Source organism: Salmo trutta, chromosome 26 (assembly GCF_901001165.1).
Source record: "Salmo trutta chromosome 26, fSalTru1.1, whole genome shotgun sequence".
In the NCBI taxonomy this organism is placed as follows: domain Eukaryota; kingdom Metazoa; phylum Chordata; class Actinopteri; order Salmoniformes; family Salmonidae; genus Salmo; species Salmo trutta.
In genome coordinates this window covers 8,992,099-9,002,742 of record NC_042982.1, presented here as the reverse complement: position 1 = coordinate 9,002,742, position 10,644 = coordinate 8,992,099, and the positions used below count along the sequence as shown (strand labels likewise).

Here is a 10,644-nt window from a genome sequence, read left to right as displayed (position 1 = left end):
AGACACCTCTGTATAGTCAGTCTGTTGTGATATGATATGCCACCAAGACAATATTATGCCCCGTATCTGCCTCCTCTCTGACCCCACGTTTCATAAATAAAAGCTAAAAGCACTAGATGAAATTCCTGTTATATCACTGCAACATAATTTCCAGGTGAACAAAAAGGAGAGCAGTAGTTGATAAAACCAATCAAAGACAAATGCAGTTTAATACAATTATTCAGGGAGACATCTCTGGAACAGAAGCATACAAAATATCTAACGGGCCTCTTGTTGACTGGCCCTTTTGAGACAGTACGAAATGCTCTGTAAACATCAATCCGAGAGGCTTGTACAAAGTCACAAAAAAAGACAGTATCATTGCCAGCTGCCACACTATCACAGTGTTGATAATGCCATCAATACAATAATAATCAGTGTGTCCTTGGTCCTTACACCTTCAGTAGCTCTGGCGTCAAACAATATCAAATTATATGAGTATAAGCCATAGCATTCAGTATCATCAAACTGTACACAAATGAGTGTCACAAATAGAACACTGAAAAAAATAATGTGTATTACAGAAAGGGAAACATAAATATTATTATGATATGGGGATAGTTTAGTGTGAGGCACATATATATATATTTGTTCAGTATAGATGGACAACATACTACACTTCCACACCTCATCCCCAGGTGGCAGCACCAGCCGGGTCAGGGGGTTAGTTCTGCCAGGAAGCCTTGATAATTACTTAGGTGTGGATTTATTGACGGATCGATCAGGATTTATTGACGGATCTATATTGACAGCATCCATGGGTGAAATCAACAAATTTCAACAAATTTCACAACAAATTTCACAAAAGGGTGAAATCAACAAATGGAACGAAATGAGCAAAAGTTGTAGTGGAAGACAAGAATCTATCCAATAATGCATTTCTTGTCGGACCGTGTTTTCTGGACAAAGAGGCTCATTTGGAAAATCCATGTGTACTGTTGAAGATGGTGAAGAGAGCAGTGGGAAAGATGGATTACATCAAGGTGACTAGAAGCTGCCTTGTTTTGGTTAATTGTTTTGATGAAGAACAGAAGAAATGTGCATTGGATCTGGCAAAATTGCCTACATCGGAAGTAACATGTATTATACATAAAGTGTTGTTAGATCTAGATGTCGAGTACCTTATTCAGAAAATCCCAGGAGTGGTCAGTACACGTCGCCTGACCGATATGGTACATGGAAAGAAGGAGAAAAGCCTATTGATACTATTGTTGTTTGAGGAGACTCTACCTGCACATGTGAAGCTTGGATATGTGAGGTATGCGGTGAGAGCATTTCTGTCCAAACCACTACAGATTGGGATTTGCAAAAGATATGCCCACATGTCAAATGTTTGCAGATGGGAGAAGCATGTTATTGAAGAATCTGTGAATGGAAAATGTTGCATATGCAGTAAGGATAATACTCCAGACTTTTTTGAGTGCCTTGTTAGGGTGAAAGAGGTTGAGGTGTCAAGGATCAGGGCTGTACAGCAGATCTCCTATGTGGAGGCGGTGAAGAGAGTCGAAGGGGCAAGAGGCCACAGTGCTGAAGAAGATATGGTGATGGATGCACCTCAACCAGTTGCAAATGTTTTAAGTCAATCAAGTGATCTGGATACACTCATTGTGAAGAAAGTGGATTTTGTAGCATAATAATAAACTTTTGTTACTTTGCCATTGTCTGCACCTGGGTCTTACCTTCAAACCTGATAATATGAACTGGCCATGACTGACCCAGCAGACACGGGCCAGCTAGGCGACGCCATCTCCTCCTAAGGAGCCACCATCGGGAGGCGCAAGGAGCTGCTTTGTGGCATTATGTGTGGGGGGGGTGGGGGGGGGACTTCTCTTGCTCGCACCCCTTTTCATACCATTCTGTTGTGTGGAAACCAGTATAAATCTCTCTGGGTCCTCATTGACTCTGGGTCTGATGAGAGCTTTTTGGACGCAACCCTGGCTTCCGAGCTGAACATCCCCACTCAGTCCCTCTCCACTCCCATGGATGTTAGAGCACTGAACGGGCGCTCTATAGGCCGGGTCACTCATAATACCACTCCCATCAACCTACGGGTGTCAGGGAATCACAGCGAGACTAGTCAATTCCTGCTCATCAAGTCTCCTCAGATTCCCGTGGTTTTGGGATTCTCCTGGCTCCAGTGACACAATCCCCTCATCAACTGGACTAATGGTGCCATCATTGGCTGGAGTCCGTTCTGCCATGCCCAGTGTCTGAAGTCAGCGCAACCTGCCCCGGGACGTCTTCCTGGGGGCTCGGAAGGTGCCCCGGACCTTTCCGTCATTCCCGCGGAGATCCAGGACCTTCGGGAGGTGTTTAACGAGGCCCGTGCCACTTCACTTCAAGCCTCTCCAGAGGGCCACCGTGTTTTCCAAGCTGGATCTATGGAACGCCTACCACCTGGTGCGGATACGGGATGGGGATGAGTGGAAGACTGCCTTCAATACGGCCAGCGGCCACTACGAGTATTTTGTCATGCCATTTGGCCTCACCAACATCCCTACTGTGTTCCAGGCTCTGGTAAATGATGTTCTCTGCAACATGTTGAACCAGTTCGTTTTCATCTACATTGATGACATCCTTCTTCTTCTACATTGATGACATCCCCAAAGAACATGAGCTCCACGTCCGACAGGTTCTTCAACGCCTCCTGGAGAACCAGCTGTTTGTTAAGGCAGAAAAGTGTGAGTTCTATCGCTCCATCATCCCCTTTCTGGGGTACATCATCTCCTCTGGGAGTGTCCAGACGGATCCGGGAAGGGGAGAGCAGTGGTGGATTGGCCACAACCTTCGTCATTAAAACTCATTTTTCAACCACTCCACAAATTTCTTGTTAACAAACTATAGTATTGGCAAGTCGGTTAGGACATCTACTTTGTGCATGACACATAATTTTTCCAACAAATGTTTACAGACAGATTATTTCACTTATAATTCACTGTATCACAATTCCAGTGGGTCAGAAGTTTACATACACTAACTTGACTGTGCCTTTAAACAGCTTGGAAAATTCCAGAAAATTATGTCATGGCTTTAGAAGCTTCTGATAGGCTAATTGACATCATTTGAGTCAATTGGAGGTGTACCTGTGGATGTATTTCAAGGCCTACCTTCAAACTTTGTACGTCTTTGCTTGACATCATGGGAAAATCAAAAGAAATCAGCCAAGACCTCAGAAATAAATTGAAGACCTCCACAAGTCTGGTTCATCCTTGGGAGCAATTTCCAAATGCCTGAAGGTACCACATTCATCTGTACAAACAATAGTACACCATGAGTATAAACACCATGAGTATAAACACCATGAGACCATGCAACCGTCATACCTCTCAGGAAGGAGACGCATTCTGTCTCCTAGAGATGAACGTACTTTTGTGCGAAAAGTGCAAATCAATCCCAGAACAACAGCAAAGGACCCTGTGAAGATGCTGGTGGAAACGGGTACAAAAGTATCTATGTCCACAGTAAAACAAGTCCTATATCGACATAACCTGAAAGGTCGCTCAGCAAGGAAGAAGCCACTGCTCCAAAACCGCCCTAAAAAGGCCAGACTACGGTTTGCAACTGCACATGGGGACAAAGATCGTACTTTTTGGAGAAATGTCCTCTGGTCTGATGAAACTAAAATAGAACTGATTGGCCATAATGACCATTGTTATGTTTGGAGGAAAAAGGGGGAGGCTTGCAAGCCGAAGAACACCAGCCCAACTGTGAAGCACAGGGGTGGCAGCATCATGTTGTGGGGGTGCTTTGCTGCAGGAGGGACTGGTGCACTTCACAAAATAGATTGCATCATGAGGAAGGTAAATTATGTGGATATATGGAAGCAACATCTCAAGACATCATTCAGTAAGTTAAAGCTTGGTCGCAAATGGGTCTTCCAAATGGACAATGACCCCAAGCATACTTCCAAAGTTGTGGCAAATTGGCTTAAGGACAACAAATCAAGGTATTGGAGTGGCCATCACAAAGCCCTGACCTCAATCCCATAGAACATTTGTGGGTAGAATTGAAAAAGCACGTGCGAGTAAAGTGGCCTACAACCCTGACTCAGTTACAACAGTTCTGTTAGGAGGAATGGGCCAAAATTCACCCAACTTATTGTGGGAAACTTGTGGAAGGCTACCCGAAACGTTTGACCCAAGTTAAACAATTTAAAGGCAATGCTACCAAATACTAATTGAGTGTATGTAAACTTCTGACCCACTGGGAATGTGATGAAAGAAATAAAAGCTGAACTAAATCATTCTCTCTTCTATTATTCTGACATTTCACATTCTTAAAATAAAGTGGTGGTCCTAACACAGTGATTTTTTTACTAGGATTAAATGTCAGGAATTGTAAAAAAACTGAATTTAAATGTATTTGGCTAAGGTGTATGTAAACTTCAGACTTCAACTGTACATCCCTTCACCTTCTTTTCCCATCACCTCAACGCCACGGAGAAAAACTACAATGTGGGAAATTGTGAGCTTCTCGCAGTGAAGATGGCATTGGATGGATGCACCAACCACAAAAATTTTGAGTATCTCCGTACCACCAAATGTCTCAACACTAGGCAAGCTAGATGGGCCCTGTTGTTCACACGGTTCAACTTCCCCCTCTCATATCGACCGTGATCCAAGAATGTCAAGCCGGATGCACTGTCTCGCCGTTATAGCCCCACAGCTATTACCCCGGATACCGAGACCATCTTGTACCTTTGCCTGCCCGTGTTCGATTTAATAAACTTATTGTTACTTCGACATTGTCTGCACCTGGGTCTTACCTTCAAACCTGATAATAGGGGATGAATTTGTTACATACAGTACATCTCTGATCTTGTCAATATCAGATTCGAAAAGCTCCCTGGTCTTTGTAGTTGAATCTGTGTTTGAAATTCAGTACTTGACTGAGGGACCTTACAGATGTTGTATGTATGGGGGACAGTGGAAGGGATAGTCATTATAAAATCATGACAACCCCAATTATTTCACACAGAGCGAGTCCATATCATGTGTTATGTGATTTCTTATGCCACATTTTACTTCTGAACTACTCTAGGCTTGCCTAAACAAAGGGGATGAATACTTATGCAACGACTATATTTGATGAGATTTTTTTTTTTTACTCTAAAGAATAAGGCCTGATTATTTCTCCATGGTTCTGACTTTACCTGCTCGTTGCACATCGGCTTGTATCAATCACTGCGTTCGATAATCCGGGTACTATTTATATGACGATTGACGACGACCATTCAAACATTCATGTATTTTTAACACCAGCTGCTTTTGAAGTTATTAGCCATAATTGCAGGGGCTTACCTTTGTTTTAAGAAGACATAAGGGCTCCCGAGTGGTGCAGAGGTCTAAGGCACTGCATCTCTGTGCTAGAGGCGTCAGTAAAGACCCTGGTTCGATTCCAGGCTGTATCACAATTGGCCGTGACTGGCAGTCCCATAGGGAGGCGCACAATTGTCCCAGCGTCATCCAGGTTAAGGTTTGGCCAGGGTAGGCCGTGATTTTAAATAAGAATTTGTTCTTAACTGACTTGCCTAGTTAAATAAATAAAATAAATAAAAATACACTCCAAATAGCCTACCTTACCGCTCTGAGGTGTCTGCATGGTCCTAAAGCACACCGTTGCCTCGTTTTGTATCACATTCCAATGATAAAACTGGGGGGGACAAAATTTCAGAATGTGGGGCATATCCCCCAGTCCCAAGTGAAAGTTCGTGCCCTGCATAATTGTACAGTTAGTGTAGGGGGCCCCCTCGAATGATGAATAGAGAGTCTTAATATGTCAAAATTACGACTTGAATGAACTTAGCAATGTCAGTTTAAGTCAACAATGAAGAATCGCTAAACATTGCATACCGTGTAAATCTTACATAATACCAAAAGGTAAATGTTTATTCTCTTCACCACTAGAGGGCAGCAATAAACCAGGGGATTGTAGTACATGTAAGTAGCACTTCAACATAAACCTGGTATATGCAAAACATCATCACTTTGAAAATGTAATCATACTATCAGAACTATTGGTATCTACATAACTTCCACAGTTAGCCATATGCAAGTAGATCAAAGGGTTTTCAAAGAATGTCAATACATGTATGGATTGGTCTAGGTCTACATATTTATAATTCATATTATCACAAAGTCTATTGTTTAAAGCAGTGCATACGAATCCTCTTATGGATTACAGTTGGGATATTTTGCATTGGTTTTTCAGTCAGTCCCTTGGATGTCTCCAAAGTTTTGCCTGAATGATCTTTGCTTATAACTCTCAGACGAACACACACACCCATCTCTGCTACACCTCCTCCTCCTCCTCCTCCTCCTCCTCCTCCTCCTCCTCCTCCTCCTCCTGGTGAACAGTTGGGACATTCAACTGAAAGCCTCTACACTCCCCCCCTCCCTTCTCGTAGTCCCCAATAAATCTGCTCCCTGGACCTATGACTTCTCAATGGACTTGCAAATCGCCCTCCCCTGCTTCAGCCCATTTCCATAGGCTAGCATTAGCATACAGATGTTAGTAAGAAAAAGAGAGAGCAGTCTCACAAAAGGGCTGTGCTCCGAGGAGAGCCCCATGCCTTTTCATGTCTTGCAGTAACCCCCTCCATCCCAACTTTTCAATATAATGACCGATCGCTATTGTCTGGGATTATTCAGCAGGGTGCTAGCACCAGAATGCCAGAACAAAGCCAAATAATAAACACACAAAACCGAACTTCTGTTCCCTTCTGTGTATGTGTGTGTCCAAATAAAATATCATTTTTGTATCATGTTCTCATTTTGTGCAGAGATACATTTTTGTTCAATTTTCATCCTAAACATTTTATCCTACTATTTTTCCTCTTAGAAAGCATAGGCCTAAATAATTATACAAGTATTTATCTGTTAACGTCACTTTTTCTAAGATAATAAATAATATCACTTTATTGCATGACGGTGATGGTATAAGGTGCCTCTAAGTATAACAAGTCAGTGAGACAGTGATATCCAAAAGTTTTATTTTGAACCAAACAGGTAAAAATATATTAAGATAGAAACCGGGATTCATATCCCATGGAATGTAAACAATACACTTAAATTATATAGAAACCAACATAATATAAAACCGACACTATCATTTTTGCTTTGAAAAACAAAATAAATAAGTTTTAATTTAACAAATGCAAAGCCTTGTTTGTTTTTCCAACACAGTTAAAGGCTAAAGAAAAGCTCAGTCCTTTCTTGCTGAAGATGGGCCACAAAGACAAGTTCATTGTAAGATAAAATACACATAGTAGTTCATGCCACTTTGTCTAATAACAGCTGGTGTGCAAGAGACCAAGATGTTGATGTAACCCATATTGCTCATACATTGTGGCAACATTGTTTTCCTATGTTATTACCTCACGTACCCCGAGGAAGGCACAGTGATGCCGAAACGTTGGTAAATACCCATTAAAATTGCTCGGAGTTTATATATGGAATGTGCGACTTCATTTTGATAGTTTGTAGTTTATTCGCCGTTAGTCAGCAACCTCCACACAAACAAATGTTTTTGTGTGTGCGCCAGCTCATGTTTTTTAAATTACCTCACGTAACACCACAAATCATGTTTTAATATTATAAAAACAGTCACAAACTTGTTTATGAGAATCCTGTCTCACTGAGTAAGCAAAACTGGATGAATGTTTCAGTTTTCTTTTAAACTTGAAGTTGAATGGTGAAAACTCTGAACCCAAACTAAACGCTGAAATGCACTTGTTGTGTGAGATCACATAAAATATCTCCTGTAGCATCTTGCTATGACCGGTGAGGGCAATAAGTCTATTTACTGATTGAACAAGGTAACTTGTAACACAAGTATTGCCTTCACTGGCATAACGCGATGGTGGTGGACATGGCTCTGACAGTGTCTACACTCAAGCAATTCAAAGTTCTAAAGCTACGTGAGAGCTCAAACACAAAGCGAAGAGTAAAGCATGTTCTTCTGCATCACATACAAATGCACAACACAATTATAAACAAACTCTGTAAAACATACAAAATAAATACATCTAAAAAAAAAAAGCCCTATAGTTAGACTACCTGATAATACTGTCAATTAGTTGCCTTTACTAAAGGCTACATTTTGTTTACAGTAGGCCTAGCTACATTTTTGGATACATTTCAACATTTACTCTGCCTACAAGACAAGATACTATGTTCAGCTTTGGTTACACTCTAAAGGGCAAGGCTATAAGGAGAACCATTGAAGTTGTAAAAAGCACACGTGTGCACAGTAGGTTTGTCCTTCTACCAAGCCCAAAAGTATCATTACTGACATATTTTTTCGAAATGGGTACAAAGAAATTCCCCAAAAGACACCACGGATACTGTAAAGCTAGTTTAGGCACCCATAGTAGCTAAAACGGGTATACAACAGTATACATGGACGTTATGAAATTTAAAAAAAAATGTCGTCTAGCTTTACAACACTGAGCAGAATTCCTCTGTTTGGATGAGAATGCAATGTCCAGTTAAAGTTTAGTCATCTGAGACAGAGAGGCGGCTAAAGATAGGGAGACGCCTGCCCTCAAGGCCAGGGGACTCACAACCACTCAGGCTACTGGAGCTGGTATAGCCTTCCTGGTCAGAAAGAGAGTCAGGTGAAGCACACCGCTGCGTGGCAGGCAGGCCGGTGAATGAGAAGGCATTGCGGTGAGAGTTATGTGCAGCAGACTTTTGCGCACAGACAGTTTGGCACTTAGAGTCAGTGATGGCGTAAAAGTGAGGGTTGTTATTAATCTGATCGTTTCCGAAGTCAGATGAGAACGGGTAGTTGTGCTTTAGTGTAGCAGGTTCTAGAAACAATGGGGACAGCAGTTCTGGGCTACCTGTGGAGGGCGGGGATGATACTGAGGAAGCCCTGGAGAACAGCATGGTCTCTGGAACGGGTTGGAATCCGGTCAGCGCTTGGGGAGAGGAGAAGCCAGCGAAACTAATGCTGTGACGCAGCAGCTGTGGGCGTTCTCTCATCTTCTGTCGCTGAGGTGGCGCTCCGCCATCGGGCCCGAGCTGCTCGTCCGCATTATGGATGAAGTGACAGCGGGCGCCATAGGGGCAGAAGCCAATGGTGTGGAACGTGCGGCAAGGTTCGGTTTTGTACTTCGGGTGCCTGCTCAAGTCACGCTGCTCATCCGTGCCGTGGGCAAACTGACACTTGGCTCCGTATTTGCATGTGCCACTCTCCTCGTAAGTGCGGCACATTTCGGTTTTGTACCGGGTGGAGATGGGAGGGGAAGGGGCGAGTGACTTTGGAGATGACAGGCAGCTGGTGCTGATACTTAGGCCGGGTGGGGGCATCAGAGGAGGGGTGGTGGGGAGCTGCTGCTCGCTGTACCCGAGGCTGCCAACATGGCCCTCTATCATGCTGACCGAACGGTCCACACGGAATGGGATGTGGTTGAGAGAGGAGCGGGGCAACTGTTGCTGGTGTTTCAGGCTCCACTGCTGGTTAGCAGTGTTAGTAAGGGCCCAGCAGGCTGGCTCGCCGATTGGGTCCACACTGCCGCTGTTGAACTTTGAGTTGGGCAGGGTAACCGGGCATAGTGAGTGTCTGCGCTGAAATCCCACGACGCGCTCCATCTGCGTGGTGGCTGGTGCACCATCTGGCAATTCCAGACCACGGAAATTCTATCACACAAGAGAAGAATAAAGTCACATTCCAAGACTGGGGATTCAAGCCATGGTCAAGCTAATACAATGTAAATATATGCTGAACCAAATAAACAGTAAACAGCAAGCAAACACAATAGCCCATGTCAAGTTCCAAAAGTTGGCTATAGTGCGCTTGGTTTGACAAGGAATGAATGACAGATGGAAACTGTTACGCAAGGGAATCAGAAAGTTTGAAGCCTTTTCTTTTTAGCCAAAACGTTGATAAAAAGGCACACATACAAATCCAAGGTACAATTATTAAATGCTATATTTGATAGTGTATTATTTACCATTTTAAATAAAACGTATAACTTTCAGACATGTGCCATATAGCCTGATGTATTAATAAACACTTCAAAACATCTTCTTACCTTGCAGAACTCATCCTCCAGTTCCAAAAACGGCGTTAGGAAGTCGGATGGCATTGTACTGATGCCTCAGTCAGGTTATCCCACTTCACAGTAGAGTGTGTTCTGTGTTGGTGCAGGAAGACGCTCTAATCAAGCTCTTCTGAAGTTTCTCAGCCATCTGTTGGAATCCCAATAAATAGTTGAGAAGCCTAGCTCCACCCACCATGTTGGTGACAAGGCGTGTCTTGCGTGGAGGGGATGCCTCTTGAGTTGTAGCAGTAGGCTTCTCCCCCCATTCACGTTGATATGCTGGGTCCATGCTGAAACAAATACGTGGAAGTTGATATACAACACTTTAACATACAGGCCTCCTATAGGCTATACTTCATAGTTTAAACATACATCCAAACAGCCACAGATTTACACTAGGGGTCTGTTAGTGGGGTTAGTTATGTTGGTCTAAATATTTGTCCAAATAAATTGACTGTGTGTGCCATTTATGAATTCATTATATTTCTCTCTCTTGTGGTTGTAAGTCATGGGAAAGTGAAGATTCAATATAATTATAATTGCACTTATTTGTTTAT

The 10,644-nt window shown here is 42.9% G+C and overlaps 1 protein-coding gene across 1 annotated transcript; it reads right to left on the bottom strand.

Moving 5' to 3' along the window:
• Positions 1-7,008: 7,008 nt before the first annotated feature.
• Positions 7,009-10,209, bottom strand: LOC115163022 (mRNA decay activator protein ZFP36L1). Its single transcript, XM_029714598.1, has 2 exons — positions 10,079-10,209; positions 7,009-9,683 (listed from the first exon to the last, which is right to left on the bottom strand). The coding sequence occupies exons 1-2, from the start codon at positions 10,130-10,132 to the stop codon at positions 8,535-8,537; spliced, it is 1,203 nt and encodes a 400-aa protein (XP_029570458.1). The 5' UTR covers positions 10,133-10,209; the 3' UTR covers positions 7,009-8,534.
• Between the last annotated feature and the right edge of the window lie 435 nt (positions 10,210-10,644).